Source organism: Sylvia atricapilla, chromosome 11 (assembly GCF_009819655.1).
Source record: "Sylvia atricapilla isolate bSylAtr1 chromosome 11, bSylAtr1.pri, whole genome shotgun sequence".
NCBI classification, from domain to species: domain Eukaryota; kingdom Metazoa; phylum Chordata; class Aves; order Passeriformes; family Sylviidae; genus Sylvia; species Sylvia atricapilla.
Genome location: NC_089150.1, coordinates 2,067,200 through 2,080,685, shown reverse-complemented (window position 1 = coordinate 2,080,685; position 13,486 = coordinate 2,067,200). Strand labels below are relative to the sequence as shown.

At 45.2% G+C, this 13,486-nt stretch overlaps 1 protein-coding gene across 1 annotated transcript in view; it reads left to right on the top strand.

Annotated features, from left to right (window-relative positions):
* Window positions 1-13,486, top strand: part of LOC136366238 (contactin-4) — a 129,737-nt gene that overhangs the window by 42,835 nt on the left and 73,416 nt on the right. The window contains exon 4 of the mRNA XM_066327159.1: window positions 4,734-4,829. Within this exon, the coding sequence (XP_066183256.1) occupies window positions 4,734-4,829 (96 nt within the window). The remainder of the gene's footprint in view (window positions 1-4,733; window positions 4,830-13,486) is intronic.

Here is a 13,486-nt window from a genome sequence, read left to right as displayed (position 1 = left end):
ACCAATTTGCATCACTGACTCTTCATCTCCTTGTCTATATTTTTTTTGGGAGGGTGGTTTTTAATAGCTCTTGCACGGAGGGGTCTCTCCTAATTGCAGCATCAGTGTAATTACGAAGCATTTTGTGTTCTAAAAATAGGCACGTGTGTGTGTGGGGAAAAAAATAAATCAAAGCAAAGCGTGGAAAGGCTCCTCAGGCAAACAAAGCCAGCAAAACAGAGCTCAGCTTTCACAAAAAATAGGGATCTCTGTCACGACCCCAGTGCCCTGAGACTGGCAGGCTCCTGAGGGAAATCTTGGTGTTCCAGTCGGGTTCCCAGGGCGTGCTGAGTTCAGGGATCTGTTGTCTCCATCATTCCTGTTGTTTCCTTTTGTTTCCATCATTCCTGTTGTTTCCTGTTGTTTCCTGTTGTTTCCATTACTCCTGTTGTTTCCTGTTGTTTCCTGTTGTTTCCTTCATTCCGGTTGTTTCCTTCATTCCGGTTATTTCCATCATTCCTGTTGTTGCCATTATTCCTGTTGTCTCCATTATTCCTGTTGTTTCCATTACTCCTGTTGTTTCCATTATTCCTGTTTCTATTATTCCTGTTGTTTCCTGTTGTTTCCATCATTTCTGTTGTCTCCATTATTCTTGTTGTTTCCATCATTCCTGTTGTTTCCATCATTCCTTTTGTCTCCATCATTCCTGTTTCCATTATTCCTGTTGTTTCCCTTACTCCTGTTGTCTCCATCATTCCTGTTGTTTCCTGTTGTTTCCATCATTCCTGTTGTTTCCATCATTCCTGTTGTTTCCATTACTCCTGTTGTCTCCATCATTCCTGTTGTCTCCATCATTCCTGTTGTTTCCCTTATTCCTGTTGTTTCCACTACTCCTGTTGTTTCCATTATTCCTGTTTCCATCATTCCTGTTGTTTCCTGTTGTTTCCATTGCTCCTGTTGTTTCCATTACTCCTGTTGTCTCCATCACTCCTGTTGTTGCAGCCCCTGGCAGGGAGCCAAGGGGGCTGTGTAGCTGCTCTGCTCTGCTGGGGTGGAAGTGTCACCACTGGGACAATCAGTGGAGCTGGAAATGCTGAGGGATGTAAATACAGAACTCTGAGGCCGGATTTGACCCTGACCCCACCAGCAGGAGCTGATGTGACCTTGTTTGTCTGCCCATCTGGGAAGTATTTCTTTAAAATAATTTTTTTAAAACTTGGCTTGCCTAGGAGTCGCTTAGAAAAAGAATCACCACTTTTCATAAAGCTCAGACCCAAGTAGGTCCTAAGGAAGGAGAAAAGGCTGCAGCTCCTTTTGTTTTGCTTATAATTGAATCTTTGCTGTAAAGACTGATTTGTGCAGGCAAAATTTGGGGAAATTTTTCACTGCTCTGGACAACTTGGGTAATTGTTCCTGTGCAAAGCCACATGGGTTTGATGAAAGTTTCCAAATGCCATTTCCTGAGACAAACTACTCGGTCTGGAAGGGCTGGGGATCATTTCACATTGCTTAAGCTCTTATTAAACCCCAGAACAGGTCATTCCATCCAATAATTCCCTGCCCAGAGTGAGGAGCTGGTGGGCTGACAGCTGCTGCTGGCACCTCCTGGGCTTTGGAGCATTTTTGGGGGGCACAGGGATTTGTGGCACCACCTCCCAGTACCTGCCCAAGTTGTGGCCCTGAACATCGAGGCAGGGTTTTAATGGAGGCTACAGAAAAAGCTCATTATGCCAGCAAAGCCATTCACATCTCCATTAAGGGCTGGGTGTTGGTGTGTGCATTGCACTCCAGTGCATTTCAGAAGCAGATGTCAAAGTTCTGTGCAAATATTAGCTAATTAAACCTCTTCTGAGAGACACAGCTGAAGTGCTTGTCCTTGGGGACGTGCAAACTTTGTCACCGAGAGCTGGAGTGACTTTCCCAAAGTCAGGCAGCTGCTTTAAAATACATCCAGCTGAAATTAAATAATAATAATACCTGCAACTTTCTGCTTCTTTGGGTCTGTTCAGCTTGATTTAGAATTGATACCATCCGGAAAGTGTTCAAAAAGCACCTTAATTCATTCATTAAATAAGGTGTGAGTAGCTGTTGTTCACAATAACCTCTCTGCATTCCTGTGACACCCCTCCCTGTTGTATTCTCCTCTTGAAATCATTACTAATTGCTAATTACTAATCCTTCTCTAGTGCTGGGGTTACTGGAGCTCACACAATAATTTTTCTGTTTGGTATTGTGAGGATTGTTGGCAGCACACTGATCTCCAGAATTGCAAGTGTTCATATTTTCTTCCTCGTTTTTTCCTTTTAATCTGATGGGTCTGTGGGTTTGGGGTGTTTTTATAAAAACAAAAAAAAATCCTTCTCTGCTCCCCAGGGTTTTTAGGTTTGAGGACAAAGGGAAGTGGGACTTGGTGGTGGTGTCACCATGGACCATCCACTCTGCAATTCCATGATTCTGAGGTGGAGCCTAAATGAAGCTCCTCACTATTAAAATCTTCATGATATTGTTGTTCATTCCAAGTTAAGTGTTGGAAAAACAAACCTGTGGCCTTCAGAAAGCACGGGCACAATCAGCCTGATGGCTTTGATGAGGCATTAGCCTTTCTTGTAATTACTTTAATCTTGTTATTTTGCTCAGAGCCAGCTTTGAAGGAGGATTTTCAGAGCTGACTCCCAAAGCCTGATGCTTTGCACTACAAGCAAAAGTGATGGATGCTCTGCTTTATTTGCTGATTTTGACCATCCTTGCAGCAATTCCTAGATGTTCATCCAAGCAGAGGTTGCTTTTCCTGGTAGCAATCCTTTTCTTGTCAATATTGATGTTAAAAAATAGCCCATTTTTTCCTGCAGGCCCTATTTGGGCTTTGGGCTGTTACTCCTCCTGCAGCTGTCTTCAGAGAGGGTGGGATCCAGCCTTGTACCCATGTGTGCAGTCAAAATAGATCAAAATCTGTGCACTGGCAGGTGGCCAGGGGAATGTTACAGTGGCTCCTGTAAAATTAAAAAAAAAAATCCACTTGTAAATTTTATAGAATTTAGAAATGAAAAATTAAATCTAATTGATATTTTTGTTCTGTTTTACTTATGTCCCGAGCCAGAAAAGAAAGAGAAAAAGGCCTCATAAAGATTTCTTTCCTAAAAAGGGAGATGAAGCAGTGACAACTCTGGATCTTACTTATTTAATTTTTTTTGAGGATGTGGTGCAGAAAACATTTTTTTTTAAGAGCGGATAAAAATCAAGGTTCAGTTTTCCATCCTTGTAACCTTATAATGATGTTCCTACCAGTTCCTGCTGATAAATATTCATCACCTCCGTGTTTTCTCTGGTTCCCAACTGCACTGAGAACAGGTTGGTTGTAATTGCCAAACCAAGGCTCAGCTACGCTGGAAACAAGAGGGGAAAAAAACAAAAAAAAGAAAATCAAAATGCAGGAAATTGTTGAAGATCTGAGGCTGCCAAAGCGACTCCGTGTCTTGGTGCTCCCACAAAGCAGCTGCTGGTGACAATCCTGGTGCCACTGCTCAGCTCAGAGTCACCTCCTGACTTCACTGCAGGAGCTCAGTGTGCAGGGGGAGCAGAGGGAGTTGTGGTTTCTGACTGTGTGGGCCCTGAGGAGAGGAAAAAGAGAGAGGTGGAAGGAGGAATTGAGTTTATAATTAAAGCATACTGTGTTTTAACACGCAAGAGGAGTGGAGGAAGGCTCTGCACACCTGGGCTGGGAGGGCAGCAGCAGCCAGGGGAGCAGGCTGCCTGGGCATGGGATTGCTTATTTAAGGCAGGAATTCTTCCTAAATCCATTCAACAGACCTCCCCCAGCATTACAGGTGCTGGGGGTTTTCTCCAGCTCTGAGGTAAAAATGATTTTGCCCATTTTCTGTGGGTGAACCAGCACCTCCTCCCTTCTCCAGCCCAGGGAAGGCTGTAGGTGAATCCATGGATGGCTGGGACAAGGAATTCTGCCCACCTGGATATTCCAGAACACGTGGGTTTATTGCAGGGCCGTGGGTAAAAGGGTCCTGCCTTCAGCCCCCAGCCTGGGCTGGAGGGGAGCCCCAAAGAGAGAGGGAGAGAGAACAGCAGGGGGAGAGCTGAGAGAGAGCAAAGGGCAGGGGGAAGAGGAAGGGTTAAAAGCAGAGGTAAGAGTTAAGAGAGCAAGGTCTTTGTTACAATCCATTATATCTCCTTTTGTGGTGAATATTCTAATTTTCAGTGACCAACCAACACAAGACACAAAATCCTATAGAATCTACATCCAGCCCATAAGAACTACTCTATCACCACACTGTGTTAGATTTTAAACTCTAAAAACTACTCTTTAAACTTCTGTTTTGCTATATTGACCTTTGGATCCCTGAGCCAGCAGAAAGGGATTGTTCAATCCAAAGGGGTTCTCCTTCAGCTGGACCATTGTTTTCAGGTTCTGTAGTAACTAAGACTCAGTATCCTACAACTCAAAGTCAACTTTCATTTCTCTTTCGATTATAGGTTTCATAACTTCAGAATCTTTTGCTAAGCAATGATATTTATAAGGTTTCCCTGATTCATCTTCCCCAACAAAGGCGTTTCCTGATCCTTTTGCTGATGCTCCTCAGCCTCCTGCAGCCTCACCCAGATCCCACCAGCCCACCCTCCAAACTGAGATTTCCTTTATTTCATCATTTTCCTTTCGTGCTTTCAAGCTTTTGATCAGCCTTTAACCCAGCTCTTTTTAAAAAAAAAAAAAAAAAAAATTAATTTTCTTTCTCTCCTGGCAGACCTTGAGAACTTCAAGACCAGGACGAGGAGCACGGTGTCGGTCCGGCAGGGCCAGGGCATGGTGCTGCTCTGTGGGCCCCCGCCCCATTCTGGAGGTAAAGGAGCTTTCCTTCTCTTCATTTCAGTGCCTGGAAACCAACCGGGGGGTCGCAAATTAATGTTTTTTGGTGATCATCGTGTTTCCGTCAGGCAGCAGTGCTGGAAACCCTTAGGTCTGTAGCAGCCACTGCACAAGCCCAGAGGCTTCTCCTGCTCAGGAGGTTCAGGAGGAATTTCAGGTGTCAGGGGGAGCCTCATCCTCAGGGCCTTGGGGTTTTGGCAAAGCAGAGCTGTAGGGATCAGCTCCTCCCAGCCCAACGCTGCAAGTGTCTATGGTGCAACAGGAAAAAAACTCTTCGGTTTAGCGGTGGAAAATAATCCAAGCTCTTTGGAAGCACCAGTGGTAATAAGAGGAGAAAACACAATTATTTATTTTCGAATCTGATTAGGGCAGCAAACCCAACTCCATCATCCTTGCCAAAAGTGCTCGATGGCATTAATGACCAGGGCTGGAATACAGGACTGACTGTGGGATTCTGGTTTTGACTTTGGTTTCATGTGTGCGGTGAAAATGAAATCTGAAAAAAAAAAAGGTATTTAAAAAAAAGCAAAACTATTCAATCTGAGAGCTGCTGTTGCTTTGCTGATGAGGGTATTCACTGGAGTAATAGGAGCTTGGAAAAAACATCCTGGCCAGGTGCTGAGATTTGGGAGCAGAAAAATGAGGAGTAAATTAGATTAAATTCTAGTAAATTAGAAGGGCTTATTTCCTCTCAGCCATTGTGTCACTGGTTGTCTTGGGTTCAGAAATTGTGACTTTATTAAAGAGATGCTGATCAGCGTCCAGGCCATTAACCTTTCAGCTGTGGTTCACTCTAATACTTTGCTACTTAGAAATATCCATTTTTGAGGAGCTGTCAGCTAGAAGGGAAGTTATGTTGGCCTACGTGCATTAGTTGTTGAGGCTTTCTTTTTATTTTTCCTTGTTAATGATGCCCAATAAGGAGCTTCCTGCTGTTCCAACGTTGCAGGAAATTCATCCCGAAAATGAGTCCAAATGATGAACAAGTCCTTTCAGCATCAACAAATGGGCTGTGCACAGCTCACACGGAACAATCTGGGCACTGCCCTGCCTTGTTCCCAATTTTGGGTTTGAAATGAGCTGGAAATTCGAGCACATGGAGCTCAGCTGCCCCCCAGACCCCAAATGGAGATGGAACGTGTGCTCTCTGCGCTGTTTGTCAGCTCGCTGCCTTGTGCTGGTACATTCTGTTAAGCAGCATAACGATGTGATGTGGCCTCCTCTGATGAAGTGCATGCTGAGTGCCGGAGATTTGGAAAATAAATGTTCCTCTGCGGCTCGGGAAGCGGCCGGGCTGGAGAGAGGAATAAATGCAAATCAAACATTTGCTTCTGTCGCGTTTTTCTGCGCTGGCAGCAGTGGATTCCCAGCCCCCTGAGGCCAGTCCTGCCACACTGATGACCCCTCTGTCTGTGAGAATTCCAGTTCTTTTCCTCTCTTTTGGTTGGTTTTTGGGGTTTTTTTTGCCTTCTCCATTTGTTCCTAACGGGCTGGTAGAAGCCTGCCTTTGTCGTCAGGATTTTTCTGAGATAATTACCCTGCGTGTGAAGGGTGTTCCCTCGTTATTTCTGCAGCTTGTTTAATCAAAAGCCCAACAATGGTCTTCTGTCCACCATTCCACCCTGAAACTCCGCAGAAGAAATCATTGAAGAGTAAATATTGCTGTGGGAAGGTGGCACTGGGGTCTGGGTAACAGCACGAGCTGCTGGTGGGGTTTGAGTGGACAAGAGGAAACAGCCAAAAATCTTTAAAGTCTGTGTGTAGCTCAAGTTTGGCTTTGGTTTTGGTGCAGAACACCAGCGGCCTCACCATGGCCACAGCATGAGCTGGGCAGTCCCCAGGGATGGAGCCACAGAAATGGGTTTGGACACTCCAGGGGCATCAGAGAGTTTCTGTGAGTCTTTGTTGAGGCAAAGCCTGTCTTGGGGTGAGTTCTAGAATTCGGATGCCAGGAGAACAAACTCTCCTGCTTTCTATTTTCAGAGCCCTGTGAGATCAACCATTAATGACAGAATGGTTTGGGTGGGACTGGGCCATCCAGTGCCATGGCAGGGACACCTCCCACTGTCCCCAAGCCCAGTGTCCAGCCTGGCCTTGGGCACTGCCAGGGATCCAGGGACAGCCCCAGCTGCCCACCCTCCCAGGGAACAATTCCTGCCCAAAATCCCATCCATTTCCCTTGGGCCACCCTCCTGGTGAGCTGGCACAAGAGCAGAGGGGAAGAATCCCCTTCCTTGACCACCTGGAGCATTTCCAGCCCAAACAGGAAAAACTATCACCAAAACAGGCTTTGTTTTTTCATTCTGTTGCTTTTTTAAGCCTTTTAAAACCCATAAACCGTTTCAAAGTGTACAATAGTGTTCAAGATAAGCTCTTAGTGGAAATGTTTTCCTTCTGAGGAGCTCTGCAGGGGGAAACACCTTTCCTTGTTTGCTTTTTTTCTGTGGTGTTAATCAAATTTGGCAAGATACATTTCTTGTTGAGATAAACTTAATTCAAACAAACAAACAAAAAGCTCCAAAATCCAAAGCAAACACTCCCTTGTGTTTCTCAGGGCTCTGAATCTAAGTTGTGTTCTAAAGGGGACATGCCTGGGAAGTATTTGGAGGTCGCTGTCCCTTTAACTTTATCTCCAAATTTTAAGATAAAACATTCTTTTGTGCCAAATAGTTTTTTTTTCATTTGACTTTGTGTGAGCTGAGTCGTTCCCCTGCCACTTTTATTAGATTTATTTGATAGTCAGGGCAGGGTTAGTTAATATTTTAACAACTACAGTTTTCAAATTCCTTCTAGCATCCCGTGGCATTTCGTTGTGAGTCCAGAGGCTAAAAAAAATACAGTCCTGGAAAGGATTTTCTACTTGACAGGCTGGTAGCACACCCTTCCTCCAGCAGAACAAACAGGCCTGGAAACCCTTCCCCTGCCTTCTCTGGGAAGATAAATGAACTTGTCTTTGGGATTTCTCTCACCCCCCTCCCTGCGAGTTTCTCGTGGTTCATCTTTAGAAAGATCTATAACCACGTTCTCATGACATTTGCCTTCCAGCCCTCGTGGGAAAAGCCTGTGGAGCTGGAGCTCTCCGAGTGCTGTGAGAAATGCTGAACGTACACAGAGGGCTGGAGAAAATGATCTCTCAATTACTTGATGATGTGAATTCTGTGTTCTCCTTGCGTTCCCTGGTGGTGTGTCCAGTTCTGAGACTGCCCTGTGCTTCCCTCATTGCACCCCTGAGCACAGCTGGAGCACATTTACCCTCACTCCTAGTCTACCTCAGTAATCCGGGCAAGAAATAAACCACCCAAAGGCTTCTCTAGATAACCAAGTGCTCAGCTGGGAACCCGCTGGTGATCCTGCAGGATGTGTCTTCTGCCACTTGTTGAGATCCTCGAAGTTCCTGCTGACCCTGGAACTGAATCTCCTCAATAATTTCGCCCTCTGAACCTCAGTTCCTCGGTTTTTCCCTCTGCTCCTTTCTGAGCTCCCTGGGCATCTGGGAGCTGTGTCCCCTTGAGGCCATAAAGGCAGGATTTCAAGGAAGATCAGTTTTGTGTCTCTGCAGTGCTCACGTTCTCAATGCACTTGGAAAATTCCATCTTCCCCAAGAGGAGGAGATTCATTAAAGCTCACTTGTTCCCATAATCCTTTCCTATCTGATGCCATCTCTCCTGATGGGAACACGGCCATGGATGGAAACACATCTGAGACGTTGACAGAGAATTATTCCCAAGTCTTGTCACAGCTTGGATGCATTCAGGTTTTCTCATTCTCTCCTGCCTTTTTTTTCCCCTGCTAGCATCCAGGAGAACTTTTAGTTCTGTTGCACAGCTTAATCAAGTAGAACTAACTAAATTTTAGCAATTGACAGAGGAGATGGCAATTCTGATTCCATCTCAATCTCAGCCTTTCATGCTGCACGGGCAGTAGTGAAGTGTGGACACCTGAGGAGTTTGCAGAAAGCACTTTACTGACTCCAGTGCTGCTGAAACCTCTCCTGGGCACAGGAATCATTAGTGCTGCTCCCTTTTTCTCTCCTTTTATTACTATTATTATTATTATTTTTAAAGGAGTGATGGAGAATGGGAACAGTGAGGATCTTTTGGTTGTCAGGGTGGCTGATGGCCTCTCATGGGGTGAATGGATTGAGGGCTTTGTGTTGTAAATAATCCATCCCACAAATCATGTCTCATGTTCCCTCATGTTTGTCCAGCCCTCACCACGCAGTGCAGGGAGAAAAGGGAGCAAACCTGGGGAAAATCAGAGCAGGGCAGGAGGAAAAAGACAATTATCAGGCATTTTTATACCGTGATCAGTGAATGGAGCACTGCAGGAATCCTGGAGCATTTAATGTCCTCACTCCACTGCAGTAACCTTAATATTCAGCCTTTATTTTCCCGTGTCTTTCAGTGTGGGACTCCCAGAGCTTTTGAGAAATGTGAATTTTACAGAACCTGTATTCCCAGTTTTCCCTTGCCAGGCGGGTTGTCAAAGGGCTGAGCTCCCCCTGTTACTCCCTGTTAAGGGATTGATAGTTTCTCCTCTTTCTCTCCTGTCTTAATGTCTTTGGAGGCCTTTGCTGCTTGGTCAGATTTGGTTCCAATTAGTGAGGAGCTAATTTAGAGAGAGGAGCCTCGCACACACGGGTGGGCACCGTGGCCGTAAAAGTTCCATTTCTCCAGGAAACCAAGCAAAAAATCTGCTAAGCTGGTTGGAAGTTGGTTGAGCCATTTGTCAGAAGGCTGCAGAGTTACTGAGCAGCCTGTCGTGGGTCACTCCCAAGGCTGGAGGGAAAACAGGAGCAGGTCAACTCTCCCTTGGGGCTGGGAAAAGCAAAGGAATAAAAGGGCAGGGAAATATTTTTCCATTAGGGACAGTCAGTGATGGATTGGATGTATTTGTCTGCGGTGTTGGCAGACCTGGAGCACCAGGAGGTGTTTCAAACCTCCCTGGGCTGTGGGGCAGGTGTTAAAACTTGTTTTCCATGGATATTTCTGCTTGGAGGATGCAGGGAAGGACAGAAGAGAGGCTCAATGCCCAAACAAACAGGAAAATGCCCCAGCAGGGTGGTGTTCCCATAAACTGGGGCTCCACAGCTCACAGCTGACTTTCCTGGAATGGGAACACGTGAAATTCCAGCAGGAATTCCAGCAGGAACTCCCAGGAGGTGGATGCAGGGTGAGTGGTGGATCCCAGGTGGATGCTGGAGATGTCTGGGAGATGGAGGAGAGCAAAGGATGCAGCATCAAAAATACCTGTTACCAGTTTTCCTTCTAAATAGTGACTGCCACTGCCTTGTCCCCAAACAGCAGGAAAGTTCCCAGGCCCAAAGTGTCAATATCCTAAAAGTATTTCCCAGAGCAGAAAGAGTTGGCCTCAAAAAGCCTCTGAGTGAGTGATTGATCTCAGGCCAAGATCCAGAAAACAACTTCCAGCTCCTGCAGTTTGTCTCCTGCTCCTGGAAGCTGGATCTGAGCAGCCTGACAGCTTTTCTGCCAAAAAAATCCCCTCCAAATTTATCCCAAATTTCCCTCCAGGTGTCTCTTTCCATCACAGGGAGTAGGTGAGTGACACTCTGGGTTTCTGTAATTCGTTTGTGTCTGGCTCCATGTGATGGAGATTATTACAGTTCAGCAAAAAATGGGGTTCATTAAACTTAAAATCAGGCATATGAAACTCTCATTTAAATAAAAAGTGATTGAGAATGGTAACTTCCATTTAAAGTGCATCTCCCATCATTTATTTTTTATGCTCTGCCACAGTCACCGTTTAAATTATTAAAAGCAAGAAGTAAAAAGCTTCTCAGGAGATAGAAATGGATTAGATTAAAATTAATCTGACATAATCCTTTCTCTCAAACTGCTGATTCAGTTTGTGCACAAGTTTATCAACATATTTGAGGATGAGGGATAAGGATAAATTCTCCTCTAATTTGGGAGAGCTTTGGCTTGATATTTCTGACAGCGCAGGGAACACGCGGCGCTCCGTTAATTGAGAGATTTATGAAATTACAAATATTTCTAACAGCACAAATGCCAAGCTCATCATAGATTTACCCTCCTTTAAGCCCCTGAGGTGCCCCATTTCAGCTGGGATGGATTTTGAGGTGCAAAAAAGGAAAAAAAAAAACAAATAGGGGGTCAGTGAAGAACAGAGGTTGACCACGGGAGTTCAGACCCAGATTTTCAGGTGGCACGTGTCACCTGTCACCTGCAGAGCCAGCAGCCCCCAACATTCCCTTCTTTGTGCCCCAGGTGGGTGCCATGGCCACAGCAAGAGGTCTGGGCTCTGTAACTGGGAGGGAAGAGGCTCAGCCCTCCACTGCTGACCTTGGAAACAGAGAAATAATAAGGGACATGGCGTTAATGGAGTTTTTATTTATCAGTGACAGCCCGTGACATCTTTAAAAAGAAATCATCTGCGAGCCAGTGGTGTGGTTTATTCCCTGTTTGGTTGCAGTCAGCACTAAATGAAGATTGAAATGGGGTTGAGAGGGGGTAGGGCTGGCAGGCTTTGGCTGCAGATGAGTGAAATCTGTCTGACAGAACCCAGTCAATAGCATTTATCGGGAGTTGTAAAGCCTTGTGATGTCTTTATGAACTAAATTAGAGATCAGAGTGCTGCTCCCGGGCTCTGCTAACCCTTTCCCTCCAAATCCAGCTCTGCTGGCCTCTGCAAAGCTCTCAGAAGGAGTCAGGGATGCAGAACACGTGCAGTGACACTGCTGTACCAACTTTGGGGTTCCACATCCCCGGGTGCACATTCTGCTTTGTTCAAGTCCTGGCTGTGGGAGCCCCTCTTCCTATGGGGCTGATGTTTTGTTGTTGGAAAATCAGTGAGGGCATTGGTTTGGGTATTTTCTCTCAGCATTTTCTCCCAAAAAATGTAACCATGATGTGTTTAAATATAATAGAAGTGCCCCCACGAAGATGTTTTCAGCTGGTAGATATCAAAGCTCTTTATCTGAACAGATTATCTATAAAATAAATGAAGAGAATGGTTATTTTCCTGTGTGCTACAGGCGAGTGCCCTACAGGCCAGACCCCCCTCAGGCTGTTTGGGCAGATATTTCAGCCTTGCAGTTAGTTGATCATAATTTTAATTCATTGCAGTAAGAAAATTCCTCTGCAACCAGCTTTTTTTTAGAGGTTTGATCTAATCTCTTACAACTACAGATCAAAGGTAGTGAAAGCTGGTATTAAAGGATTAGCTGGGTCACATTGAAATATGTTTTAAAACAAGCCCAGGGACCTTTAGCTTTTCTGAAGCAAGTGCACACACACACAAAAAAAAAGGATTTTTAGGCTAACTCCCCGTGACTTTAAACAGAAAACAAACTGATGGATTAAATCCGTGAGTCATTCCTTCAGGTGATGTGTGGAGCACTTTATGTAACACAAGCCTGGAGAACATCAGCAGTGACTGAATCTCTCCCAGCACAAACCCAGAGCAGAATTTAAATGCAGTGCAGGCATCACTTGTGCACTTGCCCAACTTCCCCTGTTTTTATTCTCTTTTGATGATTGCTTATGAGTAATTAGCAGCTTCAGCCCAGCCTCCTTTTTGTCTTTTCCTCTGGCTGCTCTCTCCTGTTTCTCTGTGTCCCAGGGGTGTTTTATCTCTGGCTGTCAGGTGAAGATGAGTCTTTCTTTGCAGAGATGTTGATGTCACTCTCTGGACCATTATTCCCTTTTTTTATCACCAGAATTTCCTCATTTATGAAATGAACTTAGAGAGTGTCACCCAGCTGATCCCAGCTGGGGTGAGCCTGACTCAAAAAACTTCAGTTTAAATGATAAGGGCTTGAAAGTGGCATCAAATCCCATCCTGGTTCAGCATTTCCAGCGAACACCAAACCTGCTCCAGGAGGTACCAGAATGATAAACACAGCTTGGGTGGCTGGGTGGGTTTTCTTTCCAGGCAAACCTGCCTGAAAATGTCTGTAAGACGAGTTTTAAAAGCTTTTCAGATGAAAAACATCAAGTTTCCCCCCAAAGCATCCAGGCTGGATGGCAGAATGTCTGTGCCAAGCAGATGTTGTCAAAATAGTTTTTGTATTTACCTGCAGTAAAAGCCCCAGGGCAAGGCCTCGACTCAGAACGTTTTCTTTTCAGCACAGATAAAGATTTGTGTTGATTTTTTTTGTCCTTTAGGGTTCAGGCACAGCACAATCCCCCTGAGTGTCCACAGCCATGCACTGGGGCTGGAGGCTGCCTGCAGGGAGAAGGCAGCAAATATTTCACTGGTTTAGAGATCCACAAGCTGGAGATTCAGGGCTTATTGATTAGGCTGCAGGTAATGAACACCTCTTTGCCCTTTTAATTACCCAGACCTGGGCAGTCCAGGGGCTGGGAGGCAAACTCAGCACTGAAAATAGCTCTGAGAACGAATCTAACGCAGAAATTGGGTAATTTGTGCATTTTTCTCCTTCTTACAAACTTCTGACAGCACTTCCCTCTACTGCCTGGCTGCTGAGTAACTGTGCCCTCAGATTTGGTAGAGCTGAGGGTTCATCCAAACGTGTTTTATTAACTTGAGATTAATCTTGTTCATTATTTATCATTCTCTTTATTAAAACCTGCGTTTGAGGCTCAGAGCTGTGGTGTGATGTAGCTGGGCAGCAGAGCTCCGACTCAC